Here is a 25175-nt window from a genome sequence, read left to right as displayed (position 1 = left end):
TCCCACGGGATCGAAGCGATTCGAGCGATGAAAAAGCTGAGGCTTCGGGGAAGAGTTGATATTTAGACAGGGTATTTATACTTTTATTTAATCAAAAAGCTGTGCGCGTGATTTTCACTGTTTTTTGTTTAATAATATCAGCTACTTTTCTACCCTAAATATTAGCAAAATTCGAAAAATAGCGTTCTAAATCAGAACAACCCCTTAACTCTTTGGGGTTAGATGGGTTAAAAAAGGTCTCAGCTTTTTACGCATGGTGAGACATGTTTTAACCCACCTGGAAAAAATTGAAGGTACTCGTGATTGTACGGTTTAACAGCTTAATTAGTTTTCTACGCTATGAACAACCGAAAATGGATGAAAGTAAAAATTGACGCGAACTAAAACGTATTTAAAAATTGAAAATTTGTTAATAATTTTGACGAATTATGTAGCGCAGCTTTTACTATTGAGCTACGGGCCCCCTGATACCTCGAAAAGTTGATTAAAAAATTCATAAAGGAATCTAAGGCTATTCTACGGGAATGTACATTCCGGGTTTGAAAAGTAGACACTTTCAGCTTTAATTTAAGCTATCTGAAGTCTAAATTGCTCCACTAGAACACGATTAAAAACTCGCCTAAAATCCAAAAAGGAGGTCCTAGGCACCCGATACCCTCGAAGAGCTGATTCAAAAAATCATAAAAAAATCCCATGTCGTTTTACGGGAATGTACGTTCCGGGGTCGCAAAGTAGACACTTTTAGCTTCAATTTAAGCTATCTGAAGTCCAAATTGCTCCACGGGAACATGTTGAAAAACTCGCCTAAATTACAAAAAGGAGGTCCTGGGCACTCGACACCCTCGAAGATTTGATTTAAAAAATCATAAAAAAATCCCAGGACATTCTATGGGAATGTACATGCCGGGGTCTTAAAGTAGACACTATCAGCTTCAATTTAAGCTATATAAAGTCAAAATTGCTGAACTCACATTGTGCCGCCAGGAGACCTTGTAGACCCAGGGGTTGGACTTGATGTTGCACTCGAAGTAGACATCGATGCCCTCGCGGATCGCGCTCAGGTTCAAATTGCTGCCCAGCTGCAGCGTGACCACCGGCTCATCTGAAATTTCAATGGTTTAACCCTTTCACTATGTCGTCACAATGTCGTCCGCCGAAGTAGGGTCGCCGAACGAAAGCTCGCGTCAGAAATATGCACAATGCATAATAATTTCTGTCTAAACGTTTCTTCTTAGTTTGGACGTCGCATATAATACAAGGAAGATTATAAGTTGCCGCTACGATATAGATGATCGCAAGAAGTCGACGCTGGTCTCCTAAGTTCCCGTAAGAGCAGATCGTGCACGCGAAGTTCGTAACAAAATTATTCATGTCCCATCGGGTCCGTGGCATTCGATTCTTGGAGGGCAGAGCAAAGGCGCGTGTTCGACCAGGGGGGGGGGGGGGGGGGGATACGCGGCCGTGTGATTAAGCAGGAAACGTTGGTCCGGTTTGGTTTAGCTTTCTGATCCCCGGCAGACTGCCCGAGGCTACCGGACCAAGGAGGATTAACCGGGGAAAATTGATTTTGTTGTTGCCCGGGTTGCAGGGCTGTATTCTCTATCGGCCTGCTGCTGCTGCTAGTGGGAATTTAATTTGTTTGTGCTGAAAACGCTGGATACGAACACGGCTCTGTTTGCTACATAAACGATGTTTATTCTATAAACATATAATCGCCGGGATTCACCCTGCTCCTCCAATCCCGGTCGCCCTTATTGCTACGTTCGCGAAACAAACGCTCGGATCGACGATTGCCCGGAATTATTTACACCCACGGCGCGATATTTACGGTCTTTACGTTCGACGGGGGCGTTACTATAGGTGATTATGTTACTATAGGTTACTATAGGTGGTTATTGTTTAAGAGATCGTCTTTCGGGAGATCGTGGCGATGGATTTATTGGTCGGTGATTTCTTGAGAGTTTAACATCCTCCAACCCTAATTAAATAATTAATATTGCTAAAACCATTCCAAGAAAAAATAACATTGCAAACTGTTAAAAAAATCTCTTCTCCTCTACCCATCATGACGCTTATAACCAAACAAATTCGTCGCGAGTCTCGCGGAAGCAATCTAATCGCAGATCGTAAATTAAAGTTAGGCTCACAATGGGAAGACGAGAGGTCACTTAGGCGAGAAGTTAGGTCGTACGGGCGACGGTCCCAAATTCCCCGGAAGCAGTCTCCGAAGTGCAGAAAATCGTTCCTAAACACGCATCCCCTAACGGCCGCCCTCCACCCCCCGAACAAATTCCTGGCCGCGCACAAATCATTTCCGTGCGACCGGTTGCCCGGCATCCAGCGCGCGATAACTCTCCGCTTTCTTGCGGCTCGTTGGCGCGCCCCGTCGAAAACGCGAAACGTCGTCGCCTGCGTCGACGTCTCGTCCCTTGGATCGAGACGAGACTCGGAGTTTATACGAAATTGTGCATCGAAAACGCACTTGGTCCAAAGAAAATAGACCTTAAACTGTTGCGAAGCCTGGACCTCGTCCGATGAAGGTTCTCTTGTGCATTTGGTGGGGGTGGAAAGGCGGCGGGAAAATATCCGGTCCGATAGACCATTTTTCTTACGTCCACGAGCGGGCGCGGTATGTAGCCATAAATTACGCGACACCGAGGCTCATACAGAGGAAGGCGGTATAACGAACTCGGGGTGTTATGCAGACCAGAGAGCCATTCCCGCCACGCTCTCGCTGGAGATTAACGCCGTGATTTCACTGTCCAATATAAAAGTTTTTCTCGGCCGGCGAAAAGGGTCGAAGGGAGAGAGAGAGAGAGAGAGAGAGCGATCGACAAAGAGAGAATTACACAGAGGGCAGAGAGCGCCGGAGATCAGCTCGGCTTCGCCAAAATTAATGGTACACGCCGATCCGCGGCTAAAGATTCTCTCGTTTTCTCCATTTTCTTCTTCTCGCTCCACCCCATCTGCCATTTTACCCTCTCACTCTCTCAACCCAGTTGACCCCTGTCGGTGTTCCGCTCTCTCGATCCCGTCGATTTACATCCTTTTTTCGATCACGCTTTGATCACTGCTTCCCGCGTCCTTCTGTCTCCTCTGATCCTTTTTTGCTACCCTCTTTCTGCTTTAATCTCTACCTTTCTCGCTCTTTTTCTCTCTGCTTCTCTCTTTCTCACTTTGTCTTTTTATATATACCTTCTTGACCATCTCTCCGTCTCCCTCTCTTCCTTTTTTTACAATATATTTAATTATTAATTATTTAATTTATTATATTTATAATGCCTATTTATTATTCTGAATATTTTTCCTTTAGGTGAATAAACAAAGCTGTGTTTCACTAAAAATAGAGGTTTTGATTTATTAAACACTAATTAAATTACAAATATATTATTTACATTTTCCTTACCTAAAAATAGAGAAACGACATTTAAGCTTATTCTTCTGTTCTTTAACTTCCTTAGATTTCTAACTATTTAACCTTTCAAATACTTCTCGTCTCTAATTATATCTGTCGCCTATATCGCTATTCTTTTGTCTAAAAACTTTCTATATTACTATGTCTCTATGTATATACTCTATGTTACACTCTACGCGGCAATATTCAAAATGGGTTTTATGAAGTAGTGAAGATACTACTTTATATATTTATTCCTGTCTCTATCTACCTATCTCTTGTTACCTTCTTCTCTATCTCTCTTTCTCTCTCGCTTTTTCTCTTTTTATATCTACCTGTCTCTGTCTACCTATCTCTATTTAGCTTCTTGTCTCTCTTTCTCTCTATGTCTCTTTCTCTCTCGCTTTTTCTCTACATAGTGGATACATACACTGTTTTCTCTTCCTCTCTAATTTTCCTGGTTCCTGTCGCTGGATTCTCCGCCGTCTTTCCTCCTCGATTTATTTATCCCTTTAAACAACCCCTCGATGCAAGCGAATTTTATTCGCTCGTTTTCCTACCCCCTTACTACCACTCTTTGAACTTCTCTATCGTCTCGTTCTCTCTTGGCTCTTAATCTCTTACAGAGCTCTATTGATCTCGCTTTGACCGATGCCCTCTGCGTCCTTTTCTGCAGAGATCCCGTTTCTATGTTCTACTCTTTCTCTTTCTCTGGATTTCTGAGTTCGCTTCTTCTATCTACGCCCCCTCGATACACGCCACTCTTCCTTTTACTCTTCTTTCGCTCACTTGACCCTTCTCGATGAATTCTACGCCCGCACTCTTCCTTTCAGCTGCCTCCCCCTTTTTCGATCTTCTCGACGTCTATGCTACTTTCTCTCTTTTTTCTCTCTTAGTTTCCACTGATTTAAAAATGATTCAATGTATCCTATATTTAAATATTCTATATCTTTCATAAAACTTCATAATGTAATTTCAATTGCTTCTTTCCAGTAATTTAAATACAATTTTACATATTCCATACCTATATGTGTACTCTATACACTTTCTATAATTTGAAATAATAAATAATAAAATTAAAATAATACAAATAGTGCCACCTACTAATTTAAAATAATAAAAATAGTGCCACCTACTAATTTCAAATACTAGAAATAACGTCACCTACTAATTTAAAATAAAAATAATGCCACCCACCAATTTAAAATATTAAAAATGAAACCACCCACTCTTGTCTCCTAATTTAAAAAAACAATTCCGCAAATTCAACGCATTATTAACGCCCCAATTTAACCATCTATACACAAGAACGCTATCTGAAAAATGGCAACCGATGTCACAACTATTTTCCACCCTTGATTCTACGTGCCTTTCCGAGGCTCTTCTCTCTCTTGCTTCTTTTTTCCATTAACCACGTCGACTCGTAATTTCAAATCGGAAGAGAGGAAAAGAGAGAGAGAGAGAGAGAGAGGATGCTGCGACGGCTGCAGCGATGGCGCGTTCGCGAAAGGGTGGCGGAGGAGGAAGAGAGGAGAGGGGAAGGGGATCCAGCATGTATAAGAGAGGGGCGGAGGGAAATAGGGAAAAATTTACTGGTTATTGCAGGCACGAATCTTGCGGCGGAATTATCGGATTTGTTCGGCGGACTCGTATTACCAGGAGCGTTCCGGGGCGAGAGAAATCATAAGCAAGAACCCGGCACGGTGAACGTCGTGAATCGATATTGCGGCTGCTCTTTCGCGGCTCTCTCTCTCTCTCTTTTTCCATCGCTATCTTTCTCCACCTTTTTCTCTCTCTCTCTCTCTTTATATCGCGATTTTTCTCTTTTTCTCGTGATTTCTCTTTTTCTATCGCGATTTCTCTTTCTATTTCGCGATTTCTCTTTTTCTATCGCGATCTCTCTCTCTTTTCTTCTCTACTAGTCTCTCTTTTTCTCTCTTGGCGTCTCTCTCTCTCTTTTTATCTCGCGATTTTTCTCTTTTTATTTCGCGATTTTTCTCTTTTTATTTTGCGATTTTTCTCTTTTTATATTTCGTGTTTTTTCTCTTTTTCTCTCTCGCGATTTCTCTCTTTTCTACTCTCGCGATTTCCCCCTTCTCTTCTCTCCTATTCTCTCTTTTTCTCTCCTACCGTCTCTCTTTATTACTTTCCTGGCCTATCTCTCTTTTTCTCTTGCGATTTCTCTTTTTTCTACTCCCGCGATCTCTCTCTTTTTCTCTCCCACCCTTTTTCTTTGTCACTCGCGGTCTCTCCCTATTCTTCTCTCCTACTATCTCTTTTTCTCTCGCTTTATCTCTCTCCTTCTCTCGCGATCTTTCTCTCTTTTTCTCTCGCTTTATCTCTCTTCTTCTCTCGCAATTTTTCTCTGTTCTTCACTCGCGATCTTTCTCTCTTTTTCTCTCCTACCTTCTCTATTTTTCTCTGGTTATCTCTCTCTCTCTCTCTCTTTCTTTCTCTGTCTCTCTCTTCCGCTTCCTTTCTTTCCTTTTTCCCTCTCTTCCGTCGTCCGTCCATCGTTTTTCTTCTGTGTCCCGCAGCAACCTCCGTCCACCGTTCGGTTTTCAACGAGAGAAGCGATATCGAACGGCCATCCCATCGAGAGAGAGAGAAAGAGCCAAATAGAGAGAGAGAGAGAGGATTTCTTGCTAATAGCGGGGCCGGAGATCGATCTCAGAGCCGATACGAACGGCACTGGCCTGACGGAATACGCCCGGAAAAAATTTCCAACCCCCTCATTTCACCTGGCAGCGGATCGCCGCTGCTCTCGACGAGATCCGCAAGGATCGGCGACGATATTTTTCCCGCCTATTCGCTAGTTCCATAACTATAACAAAACTGTCGAGACGACGGGAACATAGTCGATGAAAATCCGCGAGACCAGAATTTTCGTTTTCTTGGAAAATGTTATTTTTTAACGATTTCTTCGCGGCTGAATTTTGATAGATCTGTCGTCGATTTTTAACCCTTTGCGATCGTGTATCTACTGTCACAAGTCGTCGAAGCTATTTATTTATTTAATTTAGTTTTATACGGAATTATTTATATAGAATGTATTATACTTATCTATAGAGTTTAAAGAAGAATTAATAAATTATTTACGTAGAATGTGTTATATATATTTAGAGACTTTAAAGAGGAATTATTAAATTATTTTTCTACTTGATTTTGCATATTTTGTTCAAAGAAAAAATTAAGAAGACTGTGACGTCTATGTCTGCAATTAATATGATGGCGAAGAGTTAATGCAACATGTATTGTTACAATATTATGCTATTACCGCTGGCATTATGAATAATCGTGATTATACACGTGTATTAAATACACGGAAGTGTATGCTTATTTATAGTAATTATATAATGCAAATTTACTCGGAGTTACTAAATGTATATGCACGTTTAATTATTAGTTTAATATAATACGTCGTCCATAATTCATTCCGCGCGTAATATAATATCAAATTTGTTGGACTCAGAAAACCGTATTCTAATGTGAATAATATTATAATATAGCAGTAATAATAACTGTAAATGCGAAGGCATCAATAATTCTGATAATTTTAAATACAGGAATTAAAACATTGAAAAATATCTAGGTGGTAAGATTGAAGAGATTAAGAATTGTATAGAGAAATAAGCAAAAGTTTCTTCCATTTATGATTGGCTCAGAGTATAATCTTTGATATTTTCAAATTTCAATATTTTAGGCACCCTAACAACAATATTATATAATTTGAAAATTTTGGGTTTAATATTATATATTATATAGCCTCAATATTTTAGGTTTAATATTATATTATATTATATTCTCAATATTTTAGGTTTAATATTATATGTTATATAACCTCAATATCTTAGATTTAATATTACATATTATATAGCCTCAATATTTTAGGTTTAATATTATATTGTATTATATTCTCAATATTTTAGGTTTAATATTATATATTATATAACCTCAATATTTTAGGTTTAATATTATATATTATATAACCTCAATATTTTAGGTTTAATATTATCTAATATATATTTTAAATATTTTAGGTTTCATGTTATATATTCTGAATATTTTAAGTTTAATATTATATATTAAATAACCTGAATAATCTAGGCACTCTATTGAGGTTAGGTACGCTAATAAACTCTACCAAGATATTAAAATCGTCGCGATTTCATTAAAATTGTCCCCTCACAAGAACCACCATAATATATTCATCCCACAACACCTCCTATCATTCCCGTAACAAATAAATTTCAATGACCAAACCCTTTTTCATTTTACCTTTAAAAAACCCTCGACAAACCCATATACTCTCCCCATCAATACCAAAATCCTAACGATTCAAAGAAGAGCGATTAAATCAGCGATCGATTCCCCAGAACGGATGATCGTCGCTCGTTAAGCTCGCGAGAAGGAAGTTCGCCGGATCTTCGAGAAGCAATTTGATAGGACGTCGCGAAACTAATCGGTGGGGGGTTGGAGGGGGGGTCCAGTGTGTACAGGGGATAGAGAACGCGGTTCCCATCGATTACGCGAATTAAATTACGTGCCGTGCCGCGGTGTAATAAATCGCTCATCAGCCATATTTCATTTTTATTGGACGGCGCCCGGTGCCGGACGGCGTTTTTCCGGCGGACGGATCCGCACGGGAAAAAGCCGTCGCAAAACGGCGGACAGGGAAACGGGTTCCACGAAAATTTGCCGGCCGTGCACGATCGGGCCCGATTCATCGAACAGTTTTGCAAAATCGACCGCATCTCCCTCTCTCCCTCTCTCTCTCTCTCTCTCTCTCTTTCGGTTAGTAATCTTCTCGAATCCGCGCACCACGCTGACCGGAACTTTGAGATTAGTTTGGAATTTGAACTTCACACTAGAACTATCAAACTCGTTATAATGACGGATATCAGATGCCCTCGGTTTACGATTACCGTAGGAGAGCCGGGGCGAGAGGACGTGCTTTTGTGGCCAGTCGGTTTATTAAGTCAATTAATTCGTTCCCCCTTTGCTCTTAATAGACGAGACCCCCCCGTTCGAATGCCTCGTTATCGTCGCCGCAAGTATTTAACCGGTTGCCGTGAATTTTCTTCGGAATGGCCACCGATTCCAAGGACCGGAAACGCGATCTGCAAACTACATTCTCGCGAGAGATTGCTCTATAATTTTCTATGTTACAACGCGAAATTTTTAGGGAGCCATTTTATATTTTTATATTATCATTGCTTTGTTCCATTTGTCGTCAAGGTTCGACGATGGTGAGGCAGGATTTATCGGTCCCAATTTCTAAATCTGGCATCATTTAAATTAAAATTGAGAAATGGTAGTTTCGAGTAGAGATTTCAAGCTTTAATTTGAGATAAAGATCAGTGTCCTACGATGATTTGTTGTTGAGTTATCGTTTTTCAAAGTTGGCTTAGTTTTTATTCAAAATCTGTGGATGTAGGTTACGATGGAATTTATTATAATTATTAATTGTAATAATATTAGTATATTAATATATTATATTGGTAATGTGTGAGCATTAATATACTAATCTTAAATTGGTAATAACAATATTAATATACTAATATATAGCAATAGTAATATTAATATTAATATTTTAATATACTGAAGTTGTAATATCAATATTAATATCCTATTATATTATATTGCACTGATAATATTAATATCCTGCTAGACTGCCCTGGTAATATCCATATTAATATCCTAATATATTACATTGTTAATATACTTAACCACAAAATTACAATCAAAACCAATCCTGAAAACTAGCTAAAAATGTGTTAAAAGTATTACGTGTTAAAAATATTAAAAATTGAAACTTGAATATCGCCTATTGAATTAAAAAAGAGAAAGGAACTTATGGAACACCCTAAGAACGTAGGTTCATGTTCCGGCCACGGGAACACGTGGAACGACCCGCGCGATCGTCGCCGACACGATACACGGAGCCGTCGCGTCTGCGACGCAGCTTTCCATTTATATGAAACTTCCTGCGAGGGCAGAGAGAGAACACTTACAGTGTATGTCGAGATTCCATCCGTCCTCCATCTCGGAATCCGGGATATCCGGCACGCTGCCGTGGCAAGAGAGGAACTTCCCGGCGTCCTCGATACTCGGCACGAAGGTGAGAATACTGGTGGTGACGTTGCTGTCGGGGCTCATCTACGGTATATATAGCTTTCATGAATTTCAAACAGTTTACCGAACGGTTCCGGTAATCCGGCCGAGGGAGCAGAAAAAACAATGCCGCGGCACCACGCGAACCGCGCGCTGGGCCCTTCCAGTTGACTGTATGATAAGCGCAACCCTCTCGCCCTGTGTGTGCTAGCCGGTCCAACCCGATCGAGATCGAGATAGATCTCTGCGCGATACTCGGGCTCGGTTTAACCCCGAAATAACAAGCGTCTCTCTTGGTAGCTCTTGCTAGATTGCGTGGCCTAATACTGGCGCTTTCAAGCGGAAAGGGTGATTTTTTACGTGGAATAAGGGTTGCTCAAGGGATCGCGAGGATCTGGAGATTTTCTGACAGCTTTTTAATCGATCATTTTTGTTATAAAGGTAGGCTAAAGTTTTGTAACCCTTTGCACTCAAGTGGTGACTTTGAGGCACTTTACCTTCGAAAATAAATTTTATAATATCAAAGTTAAGGTTTAAATAATTGTTGAGTAGTGAAACTGTTACTATGAATAGCAAGAATTAATTTCGTACTCTTTATTGCATAAAATAAAAATACTATTAGCCAGGAAAATTATTTTACAATTTACAGTTCTAATAGCTTTGAGTGCAGAAGTATATTAATATATAAGCTGAAGCTAGTGGCAAGATATTTTCTGCTAAATTAGTACTAGAATTTATATTTATATTTTAATATTGTAACTCTGTATATAATTGTTCCTATAATTTTTATATTGCATAATTTCTGTATATAGAATCCTGCAATTTGCAGGCAATAATTTTCATAATTTCTGTATAAATAATTATAGAATTTCCAAGCAATTATCTGCATAATTTCTGTATAAATAATCGTACAATTTCCATTAAATGATCAGAATTATTTCTAACACTCTTTTACCACACTATAGCATCTAGAAAATATAAATAAATCGCAGAACCAAAGAGTGCTATACTAATGGAAAAACTAATGGTACTCTGAGAGTGGTAGAAGCACAGGCAACAGCAAGAGCACCAAGTGAAACGAGTCGGCGTCGAGTTAGCACGGCGCATTAGCTGAACCAGGGTCGACAAATTATTTTTAGGCGATCCGCACGGTAAATCGAACAGGACAAATATTTGCGAAAAGCTAGAGGATAGCCGAGAGAGTTATCTTGACAGAGCTTTGGCTGGAATTAAGGGCTCGCGTTTCACGCGGCTCCGTCGTCCGTACTCTCTCCTCCTCCTCCCTCCCTCCGCCCGGTTAATGACGATTTAACAAAGATTTACCGTCTGCCGTGTGTTTCTCAGGGTGGTGCTCCCCATCGACCAGATAATTTTTGGCGTCGGTCTAGCCCCAACAACTTCGCAACCTATTTCGTACGTGGTGCCGGCGCTAAATGGACGGTTCTCTCCTTGCATGCGGACCCACAATGGCTTCACTGTAACACGGGTATACCATCCATTAGTCTCTCCACCACTCTCTCACTCTATCTCCCACTCGCTATCTCTTTCTCTCGCTCACTATCTCTCACTCGCTATCTCTTTCTCCCACTCACTATCTCTTTCTATCACTCACTCACTCTCTCACTCTCTCACTCTCTCACTCTCTCTTTCTCTCTCTCTTTCTCTCTCGTTTTCATTCTCTAAGCGTCGCAGCTACAGGAGAAGAAGTATGGTGCAGCAGGGAAGACACTCCGCGAGTAAAGTGTTTGCATAATTATTGCGAATTGTGTCACAAGTGCTAATAGAACTCTGGTACTGTTAAAGGTTAGTGGTACTGGTAGTCTGGTGTGGATGTATTGAAAACAAATTTGTATGTGTTGGAATGGTAATTTGGATGCTTTGGAAAGGTAAAATTTGATTGTAGTGAAATTTTATGGTATTTGGAGGGTAATTTGAAAGTATTACGGTGATAATTTGAAAGTATTGAAGTGATAAATTAGAAGCATTGAAAGGATAATTTGGAAGTATGGAAAGAATTGTTTGAAAGTGGTGAAAGTATTTCAAAGCTGACTTAAAAGTATTTAAAGACTAATTTGAATGTATTCGAGGGATAATTTTAAGGTATTCCAAGATTAATTTGAAAGTATTTAAGGGATAATTTTAAGGTATTCCAAGATTAATTTGAAAGTATTCAAGGGATAATTTTAAGGTATTCCAAGATTAATTTGAAAGTATTCAAGGGATAATTTGAAGGTATTCCGAGATTAATTTGAAAGTATTCAAGGGATAATTTTAAGGTATTCCAAGATTAATTTGAAAGTATTTAAGGGATAATTTGAAGGTATTCAAAGCCTAATTTTAAAGTATTGGAAGAATTTGAAAGTATTGAAAGACTAATCTGAAAGTATTGACAGGATAATTTGCAAGTATTGGAATTATAATTTGAGAGTATTAAAGGTCCAATCTGAGAGTATTGAAAGACTGATTTGAAAGTATTAAAGGTCCAATCTGAAAGTATTGAGAGACTGATTTGAAAGTATTTATGAATTAATCCAAAAGTATCGAAAGACTGATTTCAAAGTGTTGATAGACTAATCTGAAAATATTGAAAGACTAATCTGAAACTATTAAAAAGACAATTTCAATTACAAAATACACCACCTTAAAATCAGTATAACAATTACCACGTGACAGAGAGCATACTCACGGGTCATGTTAAGAGTGACAGAGCTCGAGATAGGCGCCACCATGTTATTATTGGACGCCTGGCAGGTGAGGATCGAGTTCAGGTTCTCGCGTCCGAGTTTCTCCAATCGCAGTACATTCCGCACCTTCTTGGCGCCGACGGACTCGTAGGTGTCGTCCAGAAGCGCGTTCTCCTGCCACCACGTGACCCGCGGCTGCGGCCGACCTGCAAGGAAACCAATCGAAAAAGACGGAAGTCAGTTAGAGCGATCCTCTCGTTTCCGGCCGCGATTCTTACGGTCGACCCGTTTTTCGACGTTAAAAGAGATTCGATAAAAGATCGAGACCCCCCTCATCCCATCCCTCTATCTTTATTCCCTCTTCTTCTCGATACATCGCGCAGACGTCTCCCACCCACCCACCCCTTCGAGACCTCGTGACTCTGTTACGTTTTCTATCTTCGGCACGCTTCGAGAGAAATTTCGTTGAACTCGATTCTACGACCAGAAGGAAAAATTAATTTCGTACTGGCTAGCAGAAGATCGAAGCCGGTTCTTTATTTATTCGTTTGTTTATTAACTATTTCAAAACTTCGTATATTTGTTTTGTTATATTTAGTTTGTGGTATTAATTTTTTTGAAGTCGCATACGGCGTTTTTAGTGGAGCCACGTCTTCGAATATATCGCAAAATGCGAAGAAGACGTGCTAAATAAATTATAAAATTATTATTAATTAAGTTAACTAGTAATTCTTCCAATAAATAATATATCAATTATTAATAGACTGTAGATGGTATATTGAAATATAATCGACGAAAATATTCAAAGAATTTGAAGACATCCTCTATTTATTATCCTCAATTTATTTTATATATTAAATAACTAAAGCAAGAAATATATTATTAGTTATTATTACTATCTTTCACAAGAAGCTTCGCAGTATAAACCCACCACCATAAACGAAGATCCCTGAAGATCGAACAAAATTGAAAAGAGTTGAGTAAGTGTCCAACTGATAATCTATATTATTTCAAAAACTCATCAACAAGCTAATTAGTTAACAATAAATTGCCCAGCAACGTCCGAAAGTGTTATCGGTACGACGTAGCAACTATTTTAATAAGCCCGGCGTATTCTGGTCAGGATTGGATGGGAAGAAAGTAATAAGAGTGGTCGTCCGATGGTGGAAGAATTCCAGCGGTTATCAGGAAACGAGCAAGGTTCGATAAGTACTCGGGGTGCTCCAATATCCGTTCTCTCCAGGTGATCGATTGTAATACGTTCAGGTGGAAACACGCGTTCCCGTCCTATTGCTATCCCTCGTGGCGAGACGCACGCTCTGGTTGTCGCGACGTATTGTAATTCAAAACACTGGGACGAGCATAAATTGCCGGTCGGCAACCCTTCGTTTTAACCCTTTGCACTCCGAGGCGCCAATGAAAATCGTTGTATCATTGCCAAAATAATTTTTACTATTAAATTTTAATTTAATCATTTGACTTAAATTTGGCTATTAAATTTTAATTCAATAATTTGACTATTCAATTTTAATTATTAAATATCCTTCTATTTAAAAGATTGTTAAGGTTATGTAACAGTTGTATTATTGATTCACTAGACTCGATTTTATTAATAAATTGTACTAAATTATATAAAATGGAAATGCGATTGGTTGAAATAAAATTAAAGCTATTTTAGATCTGGGATTAAAATTGGCTGGAGTTTAAAGGGTTAACCGTTAAATAAAAAGCCAAATAAAAACTGAAATTAAAAGCTTGGATAAAATAAATACCATTTAATGCCAATATTCTGAAAAATATAAATATATCACTAGATTCAATTATCCTATAATAACAGAAACGTTTAAAGTTAATTGTTAAAGTGTTAATACGACCGCGAAGGATTAACAAACGGCGCCCATTATTTCCCGCGGTTTCCCCGTTGACGAACAAACGGGACGCGAGCAAATGCGCGACGATACAAATATTTAAATAAGGGAGTCGACCGGCCGCAAACACGAATTTCAAATTTCGATTTCGATATTTTTGCGCGGGCTGTTTTTTTCGCTAGACCGGGGAAGGGAGAACCCGATACGCGGCTGATTTTTGTGTATTTTCCGCGGTGAGGTTTTTTCATTCGTTCTATTTACGCGTGCCGAGCCAATCAGAGGGGGTTTAGACGCGACGGGCTCGGAGGATTCGTTTCGCGGTGTTCTATTAATGAATCGGGCGGCTAATTTGCAACAATTCCCACCGAGAGATCTTCCGTCGTCGCAAAAATCGGAATTGTTCACGTTCAACGAAATGCGAAAGAATAATTGCAGGACGCAGGATGTAGATAAATGTTAATTTAGATTTTTAAATCATTTTAATCGATTAAATATAAGCAGAAATGTTTCAAACACGATTTAATTTTTGTCACGAGAGAAAAAGATTCACAAAAATTGAAATAATTTTAAAATAATTGTAAAATAATAATAGTAACAATAATTTATCGCTCCACTATATTAAAACTATCTAAACATCTTTCTAAACACAAAATAAATAATAATTGACAGATAAATTGAATTACGAAATAAATGAAAATTTATTTTGAATTTCCACAATTTCTGCTGAAAAAATCGAAGCTTCCACGTGAGTCTACATTTAATAATTTTCTTTTACGATCTTTCCTTCATTTTTTAATCGGAGAAAAAAGTGACAGTACATCAGAATTTAGGTGAAGCCGTTGTAAATTATAACGGATCTAAATTTGCCGATTCGAGCACGCAAATCGAATAAATAAATGTTACAAATGCGTCGGCATTTGTTTTATCAGCGATCGTTTGTCAACGCATTTTTTTCCCTTTTTTTGTTACATCTGTCAATTTTAACGGGACACAGTTTGGAAATATTCCTCCGCCGGGTTTATTAAAACATTGGCAGAATATTTCGCTGGTGAAATTGTTTGCTACAGTGCGCGCAAGTAATTAAGAAACAATAAAGAATTATTGTCCGACCGGATGGCATTGTTTGCGAATCGTCCATTCCATTTAACGCGAAATTGTGGGAATTAAAAAATTCTGCTTGCTGCTTCCGCTGTCATGAAGCGTATAAATGTGTATATTGTAGTATGGAACGTATAGATCATCGTATAAAATGTACACATTGTTGTATAAAATGTATATATTGACGTATGCATATTTTAATTTGGTTCACATTAAACTGCAAATTTTTATGCAAATTCCTGTTATCCCATATCGATTTCGAATTATTGGCAACAATTTATATTATCAAGTAGATGATCTTTTGTAATAAAATTAATGCCAGTGACAGCAATTATTTTATAAATAATAGAGCAGTGACAGAATTTCTGTGAAAGAAATCGGAGGTACGTTTCAATAATAATTAAATTAATATTTAGATCATGACTGCTAGTATTAATTCAGAAATCGTCCTTAACAACTTTAGAATATTTTCTACAATATTTTTACAACTCTAGAATATTTTCTAAAATATTTATATAACTCTAGAATATTTACAATTTCAAAAATATTTTTTACAATCATTAAAGAAAAATTATATCACAGAAAACTTATCTTTGAAAGCAACAGCGGCTCGATAACAATAAAATCGACGCCCTATTACAAATTTCTATCGTCCCCGAATTAAAACAAATAAAGCCAATATCAACAAGAATTAATCGACGACATTATTCCTCGTAATAGCGAAAACCGTCGCGACCGAAGAATCCGATTTCGACGGAAACGAAGCAAATATTCGAATTCATTTCGGCCAGAATTAATCGGCGGATTACGCGTTCCGTTTTGTGTTCCCCGGGAAACAAGGATCGAGGACCGCCGTGGGTAAATAGTGAATAATTCATTGATACATCTAATTGAATCGCCGTATTTCCAGGCGCGGCTTTACGCGCGGCAGTTTCGCGATGGGGGGGGGGGGGAAACGGGAAAATATTTTGCCAGTGGGCGAGAGCTAGAGCGAGAGCTAGAGAAAGAGAGGGAGAGGGAGGGGGAGAGCAATAACGTCTTCCCCGGCCCGCGGAAAGAGCACGAGACATTTCAGATTATGGCACGTAAGCCGTCCGCCTGCAATTCCCTGTAAATAAATACACCCTCGCAAATAATAAACGGTGGAAATTCTCCGTGAGCCGCGATGCGGTTTGCGGCACGCTTTAACGCCGCCGAGGTGTGAACACGCCAGCCAGTATACGGGGGAGAGAGGCCGAGTGATGAACGTCCCTGCATACCGGGTGGCAATGTTCGAAACGCGTCGCGAGAACATTTGTTTTACCTGTCTGTGAATGTGTCATAGTTTTTAGAATTATTTGCTGGGTGATTTAGTGGACATTTAACGCTAGGAGGATTAGAATAATTAATGCTGATAGAAGGTAATTTTGAAAGGGTTTTATGTTGAGAGTACATTTAGTGTTGGTAAGATTTAATAGTGAAGGAATTTAATATTGAGAGTATTCAATATTAAAGGAATTTAATATTGAGATAAATCAATGTTAAAGAAATTTAATATTATAGGAATATAATATTGAGAGAATTGAATATTAAAGGAACTTAATATTACAGGAATTTAATATCGAGAGTATTCAATATTAAAGGAATTTAATATTGAGAGTATTCAATATTTAATATTGAAGGAATTTAATATTGGAGGAGTTTAATATTGAATGAATTTAATATTGAAGGGATTTATTAATATTGGAAGAATTCAATTTTGCATCCATTTAACACTGAAAGAATTTAATATTAAAGAAAGATAATATTAATAGAATTTAATATCGAAAGAATTCAAAGCTGAAACAATTCAACACTGGAAGAATTTAATATTGAAAGAATTTAATGTTGCAGGAATTTAATATTAAAGGAATTTAATATTGAAGGAATTTAATATTGAAAGAATTCAATCTTGAATCAATTTAACCCTTAAATAAATCAAAATTAAAAAAATTTAACACTGAAAGGATTTAATAATAAAAAAAGTTATCATTCACAGAATTTAACACTGAAACTATCTAATATTGAAAAGACTTGACATTAATAGTATTTCCCCACAAACTAATTTAATATTAACAAGCCTTACAACGCGGAAACAATTTGTTCACCTTAAGAAATTCACACTAAAAGAAATTTCACCCCTTAAAGAACGGTTCCAACTTCGAAATCGTAATTCAAAGAAGAAGCCCCGCGTTCGGAAGAGGCGTCCGGCGAGGAATTTTTCCAGGGTACTATAAAACACGCCTTATGAAAGTTTGCCGTAATTAGAGAGGCCATAATCGCGAAGCGGGATAAGTGCAATGTAAAGTCTCGCGCGCGCGCCAATAAAAGCGCCGAATTATTCTAATAAAGTGGACGACGGGAATAACGGAGAAGAGAGAGAGGGAAGGACGGAGATAGTTGAAATTTATCTTCCGCGAGCGGAAGTAAAGCGTGAAATCTCTGTCGTTTGAACAATTACGAATGGCACTCTGGATACGATACACTGTAGAACGTGGGTTCGGCCATTTTTACCTATCGTAAAAATGTGCAAGTATCGCCGAGCAAGATAGTATAATACATTAATGTCGAACGTGAGGCTAGGTACATTAAGCGAAGGATACTTTGGGCGGATAAGGTTTTATAGGCAATCTTCTATACTGTAAGGAAATAGTGTTAAAATATAGACTACTCTGCGCTGGTTGTTGAATGGACTGTGGTGCATTTTCTGCTTTCGACAGCGGCGATATTATTGGACACTTACTGTACAGTACAGGTACAGGGTTGAAATGATTCGATGGTATTATTGGATACACTATATGTTGTTTTTTAGATATAGCAATTTGATATTAATTTAGAGAAGAATCGGCGAAATTTAACATATTAGTAGGATAAATTATTCATTTGTTCTCCCATAAATCATCCATTACCATCACCAACTAATTGCAATTAATAACCAAAATTATCAAGTAGCCCAAATTACCATCTCCACCATAAATAGAATAAAATAAATCAAATAAAATAAATTAAATAAAATGAAATAAATAAAATAAAATAAATAAAATGAAATAAGTAAAATAAAAAATAATTCTCTCAAACGAACTATATATTCGCCGCCCCGCGCCAACAATAAATTCTCGCAACGAAATCAACAGTTGCCCCGGAATCGTCAGCGCGACCATTTACATTCTTCGGTAACGCAGCCGCGCGAATACGAATGGAAAAATTAGGCTGATTCCATACGGTGTTCGCGGTAATTACGGCGCGGTCCGTTTAGCGAGAAACGCGTACGCAAAACGGGGCGCGGATAAACCGGGTTGCTGTACGCGTTTCTCGTATCGTTGCGAGCTTGGAAAAGTTTCGGTCTAACGGCAGTTGAAACCGGCAAAGGATAGTTTTCGGGGAACAATGGAATTACCCACGGCTGCTCGGAGACCCGGTGTTTCCCTGCCTGTGCCGCAGGACCCCTCTCTTTAAGTAGTACGTCTCGCTACCTAGTCAGACAACTCTCACGGTAATCAGACTCCGCGCACCGCTCTCGCACCGCCGCGCCGCCCCGGCACCTCCCCCCGCCGATATTTCCTGCGCCGTTTTCCGCGGCTTTCGAGAGTGCCGGCTACCAATTAACAGAGCTTGTTGCTCGCGAAACGAAACGGCGAACATTTATATCCGGCTTCGCGGAATAATTCTCGCGTCGAGCTACCACCTTGCCGTCTCCTTCGATAACAACGACTGTTTATGCACCTTTAACTCTTTCGCTACGGCAGTGTCGTCAGTCGAAGCATCGTTGCTGAAGGAAGGCTGGGACTATGTATAGTGTGTGTGATTTCTATGAAGGTTTTTCTTAGGTTTCAATAACCACTGTGCTATGAATGAAACAATTGTTGCTCTAATGTGACAAGTGTATTTATATTTTTAATATGAGAGGAGCTACGAAATTGTTAAAATAGAGAATTATTGAAATAAAAAATTATTGAAATAAAATATTATTAAAATAGAAAATTATTAAAATAGAAAATTCTTAAAGTACAAAATTATTAAAATACAAAATTATAAGTAATGTAGGATAATAATATGTGGCACTTGGAGTGAAAGGGTTAAGGGCGATCTCTGGCATCGGAAGTGTTCTTAGCGGCTCGGCGCGGTTAGCTCGACATCTAATCGGCCTCTGCCGAGGCTCCAGCCCCGACTAGATAAACTAGAAAAATTGGCTCGGCGGGAAAACCACATGGAAAATGTTTTCCTCGTACCTAACCGCGCGCGGAACTTCGAAATTACGAGGGCCAAGAAAGTGCGGCCGAATCGGCCACTATTTTGTCGACTATTTAAACACTCGGAGAAAGTGTAGAGCTCCTATATTCGCGTATCGGAGCACACTATATATACATATATACATATATACATATATATATGGGGGGAGGGTTGTATATGGGGGTTGGTATATACGGAAAAGTTGCGCCAGTTCGTTGGCTCGCCTGTGCAACCAGGAAAATCCAATAGCGCGATGCAAATAAAAAATATCATCGAACGTTAGAAGGGAAATCCAATAAAATATTGCATCGGCAGAAATAGTTTTTTCAAAAACACTCCGCTCTCGAAGTCAAATAAAACGCCGGGCTGCGCTCGCTCCCTACCTTGTTGATTTACCCGGCGAATTACAAGGGCGGAACTGTGCGCTAAACTTAACCAATTTTCGGAACGATGATGAAAGGAACATCTCTGCGTGGGATTTCAAATTATTTCGAGGCTGTGGTGAAATTTTTTAAGGTATTGTGTTTATAAAGTATAGTTAGAAATTATTGTTTTAAGTATTGTGTTTCGGATTGAAGGATTTTAAGGGCAAACCTTTAAGCTATAGTGGTCACTTTGAGGCATTAATAATATTGTTCTAAGATAATGTTTATAATGACAAAGTTTAGATTTTTTAAATTGTTAAATAGGGACAAAAATATGTCAAGGTTATATATTTAATTATAAGTGCACATAAAAATGCACTTTGATGCATAGAATAAATATAGTTGGAGCCAGGAAAATTGTTTCGGATTTACAGATAAAATGGCTTCGAGTGCAAAGGGTTGATAGTTTCATGTCAGAGATTTTTTTAATTATTTTAGACGAGTGGCTGTCTAGAAATATTATAGGATTATTGTGTAGTAATTGGTGAAATTAATTATATTGTTCTGACAATGAGTATGAATTGCGAAACGTTAGGAGTTATGTGGAAATATAATTTAGTATGTCAATTACTGTGCAGTAGAAATTGTAATAATCGATGAAATTAATTACTGAATACTGTCTACTCTAGCATAATCGAATCTATAAATCACAGAGTACCAAAAATAACCAGAAAAGTAATTTTTAAAATTACCGAATACTAAGTACTATTAAATATAATAATAATTTCTATCGTAACAATTAAAGTCATCAAGTCTAAAATTAATTAACTAAATCAATCACAATATAGCAGAAATTCTAACAATGAATAAAACACAATGGATGAAATCACAAAAATTAAACCAAACTTGAACAGCAAACCATTTCACAATTTTTCAATAATGACAATTAAATATAATCCTCGAGGTGCCCCTCGCCAAGTTCGCCTGTCACGTGGTTCGAAGAGACAGAAGACGCCCCACAAGAGATAAACGCTCGCGAGTACAGTCGAGCAGGGAATGCGGGCCGCGTGCTCCATCTTCTTTACCGTATCCGGCACTATTAAATTTTCATTTTAATCATACTTCGCGCACCCGAAGCGATACCAACTTCCGGGGTTGTTTCGCTGATGGGAAATTCCATGGCGAACGCGACGCCAGCCGCCGCAAACGCTCGCGCGAGCGATCGCGATCGCGCTGCACCAGCAAACTCTCCCTTCCCCTTCTCTCCCCCCTTCCTCCGCGTCGTTGCTGCATGTCGTCCGTTCCTCGAAAATTTATCAGTCGAATATAAATAACACGGCGCGAACCCCGTCCATGGAAATTTCAATTTTTCTTGGCTATCTTCGGAGGCGACACGCCGTGGAATCGCCGCGGCGAACGCGACGGAATTTTTACGAAATTCTATCAGGATCAACGCGGCTTTATTATCTTCCCCTTTAATCGAATCTCCGCGTGATTTAATTCACTCGGTTTTTCCTATCCTTCTGTCTGATGTTTCGTGAGATATTGTGATTCTGTCTGGTGAGATTTTTGTCCACGTTCGAGTTTAGCGGTTATTTATTTCTGCTATTCTTAATCGATTTTAACACTTTGCGCTCGGAGCCGTTTTAAATCAAATCGAAAATATTTCTTCAAACTTACAGCATTCCCATTTTACGTAACCTGGTGCATTCTCCACATTATGGAGTCGAATATTGCGGCTCGTGCAACAGTTGATAGGCTCTCAACAATTTTCTAAATATAAATAAAGTTAATAACAATCATTTTGAATCGTGGCATGATCATTTTCAGCGGCGCCTGGGAGTCGACACTCTTAGGCCATTTACAAGTCGACCACGGACCATTGTTAAAAAATATAGACACAGACCCCTTAAAGACCCCTTAAAGACACCTTAACCCTTCTTTGCATGATTTTTCCTATTTTTTTAAAATAAATCAGGTTGATGTAATTAATGCTCTAGATTAAAGGAAAAATATTTAAAAAAATCCTAGTATAAATAAGAATTTGAATTATTTAAAAAACAGTATGATGGAAATTTACATCATTATGCATTGTTACATATATAGCTCAGTACTAAATAAATCAAAATATATTGTTTACTTATTCTCCTTTATTCTAAATGATAATTTAAAAAACAATTATTATTTTTATTCAAGCACAAATTAACTCCACATTTATTACACGAAATTGTGGAATAGCCTTTACATTTGGGAATTTTACACAAACAGTGGAATGACAAGTTCTAGGCTTGTTAATTGACAGTGACGTTTGCTATTTTTTGACAACTGCGTTTTGTTGTACGCAATAGTCATTTATAAAGTTGCCAGCAACAACAAATTTAAAGTTTACAGTTTTTGAGTACCTTTTTTTCTTCACTAAATGTTATGATTGAAATTTTCATCATCATGCAAAGAAGGGTTAAAGACACCTTAAAGCCATCTTACAGATTTTAGGTCTTGAGCCATTTAAACCTAAAATATCCACAAAATAAACATCCCCTAGCATCCAATGCCTATAAAAATTCCTCTAAAACGCAAGAAACCTTCCACCGCAAGAAATAAATATCGCCAAACACCATCAACAATTACCTTTCCCACAAACCACCATAGATATTCACTCTCAACGACAACAGCCCACAGCCACCCCATAGAATCGTCCAAGCGATACCAAAGCATAGAAAAGAAGTCGCGTTGCGTACAAAACGCTGTGGCTGCTGTCGGATATCCTCTCCCTCTTCTTTTTTATTTGATTAATCAATTTAGAACTCGGCCGTGCAGCCGTGAATTCTACTTTGAGGAGAGATACTGCCGCTCGTAATCTCGCGCGCGCCGCTCCTTAAAAAAAGAAGAGTGGGAGCGCGCACCGGGGGTGGGGGGAGAACGGCGAAGCTTTTTCGCATGCAAATCCGAAGAGATATAAGGTTACCGCCTTAAAACGCGCGGCTAATAAACTCGCCGACACGCCGCCGCCGGGGGAAGGCAAGAAAACGAGCGAGAAGACGGCGAGAGCAAACGAAAATTCGAGGAGAGCGGGAAGGGGGGGAGAGAGAGGAAGAAAGGGGCTGGAGGAAGGGGGAAGGGGGAAGAAGAACGGCGAGGCGAATGCACAAGGAGACCTTTGTGCACCTGAATCTTTACTTCGAAAGAGTATACTGCCAATCTCGTCGCTCGTCCGCCGGGTGTCGCCTGTCAAAGAGCCTAACTTCGAAAGGTTAGGGGATGGATATCCAGGGCGGCGTAGATAACGCGAAGAATTCGAGCGACGAGTTCGAAATATCTCAATCGATCCTCGAAGAACTCCTCTTTTTCATTGAGAGATATTAAAGTGTAAAGTATAAATTCCTAGATTCCCCATCGACCGAATAACACGGTTAAATAATCATTATTATTCATTAATCGACGACTTTAATTTTACATTCAGGATACAAAGTAAAAACGTCCGAAGTAATTATAAAAATTAACTGGAAACTTCATCCTTGTTTTATTAATTTTTTATACTAATAATCATACCACGCTTTCGAATTCTTGAAATTCTCCAAAAAGACGTCTCTGCTGTTTTAAATTAAAAATCCTAATTTTTTGTAATAAATTCGTAAAAATCGTGGTATAGCGATTGAGTACGTTTATTCCAATGTTGCGAAAAATGGGAAAGAAACTCGGGCAGATGGCAGTCACTTGAAACACTTTAATCGGCTTGTTCCAGGGGGAGCCCCGGTTGTTTACAGAGGCGTCGATGGGGAAACGGTGAAATTGTTGTGCAACATATTCCCCGTCGATCGATACACCGAAGTGGCGTAATGTAACGAGATAAAATTTTCGTCTACAATTTGAATGTAAATTACTGTTTACGGTTAAATTGCTCCGAACACAGGCGCGCCGCTGCATAAACATCCGCGGTATATTTAAAATTTAATGAACTGAAGCTCGCGCGCAAACCGGGTAATATTTTCCGCAGTTGCCCCGGCATAATCGCCCACTGTCTTCGAGTGCGGAAATAAAGGCGCGCCAAAGGTGCGCTCCGCAAATATATTTTCGGTATTATTATGAAATTTTTATAAATTTTATAATATTTTTTAAACGGACCAGCGACTTCGTATTTGCCGACGTTCAGTTTATTCCTTTATACCTTTATTTATACCTTTATATTCTTTATTTCTTAATATTTCTATTTATTCCTTTGCATTTTCAATGCTTTTAATTTTTAACTTAATGTTCATCGAATGTATAATTCAATTTATATTAATATGTAACTTAATTTTTTTTCCTTTATTTGGACAATTTTTCTAGCATTAAATTCTTTTCTTCTTTTATTTGGCCAATTTTCGAGGAAATTGTGCAAAATATTTCATAGATTAAACTATGATAATTTACGCAATATAAACAATTATATTATCATAGAACATATCTCAGTATTTAAATATGTAGCAACCCCTATTCGTAAAAACGAACTGCACCAACATTTATTAATTATTTCAAGTTTCTCCCATACTTAATAAATTTTACATCACAGAAATAATCAATAAAAAATTCAACTACATTATAATTCGTAATTCATGCCGCAGTTTAATTAAACAACAATATGACCGGCCGAAGTAATTGAATTACATTAATTACGAATTACCATTTGATTGAATTGCATCAACTACAAATTACAATCTAATTGAATTACAACGCCAACGACTCACGATGGTATTTAATAACGAAAATTAAATTATCATTAATAAACACGACGCAATTATTATTTGTTCGACGAGCCGATGCCGAATGGCTAGTAAATAATAAACGGTTCAATGACAATTAATATGCCACCATCGAAAAGTTATATTTGTAATGACCAATTTCGTTGCATCGGACGATTCGGTATATAGATATTATTAATAAATAATTGCAGGTGTCTTTCGTTAAAACTACCCAACGAAAAATTAGTTTTTACTGCGATGAATATAATATTATTTCTTGTGAATTATTAGATTTAATATAATAAACAGCAGAAATAATGAATTTATTAGTGAAAGATATTGTCACTATTTTAACATGATATTGTCACTAACATGTTAAATGTAAATTGGCCAACAGAATCCTTGATCTTATTTCTAATTATCAGCATTGTTATAAAAATTGAGGCAGCAGAGATAATAAATTTTTTAAATTTATGATATTTTATTAAATAACGAATAAGCAATATGAAAATCATTGTTGACCGTTACTATCAGATAATATTAGTAATATTATTATAGTTATATTAATTCGCTTCTAATAATAACTAATGACTAATAATGTAAGACTAGGAAGCTAGGCTAGTGACTGGTAATATTAATATAATAATAATTAATATTGTCGTAGTAATAAAAATTATATAAAAATA

At 38.0% G+C, this 25175-nt stretch overlaps 1 protein-coding gene across 1 annotated transcript in view; it reads right to left on the bottom strand.

The window, feature by feature from the left end:
- Window positions 1-596: 596 nt before the first annotated feature.
- Window positions 597-25175, bottom strand: part of LOC144470486 (synaptogenesis protein syg-2) — a 45216-nt gene continuing 20637 nt past the window's right edge. The window contains exons 4-8 of the mRNA XM_078181699.1: window positions 12195-12398; window positions 10832-10983; window positions 9409-9553; window positions 972-1102; window positions 597-665 (exon numbers count right to left, since the gene is read on the bottom strand). Of these exons, the coding sequence (XP_078037825.1) occupies window positions 597-665; window positions 972-1102; window positions 9409-9553; window positions 10832-10983; window positions 12195-12398 (701 nt within the window). The remainder of the gene's footprint in view (window positions 666-971; window positions 1103-9408; window positions 9554-10831; window positions 10984-12194; window positions 12399-25175) is intronic.

Source organism: Augochlora pura, chromosome 1 (genome assembly GCF_028453695.1).
Source record: "Augochlora pura isolate Apur16 chromosome 1, APUR_v2.2.1, whole genome shotgun sequence".
In the NCBI taxonomy this organism is placed as follows: Eukaryota; Metazoa; Arthropoda; class Insecta; order Hymenoptera; family Halictidae; genus Augochlora; species Augochlora pura.
The sequence above is the reverse complement of the archived record's forward strand: the minus strand, read 5'-3'. Positions and strand labels throughout refer to the sequence as shown.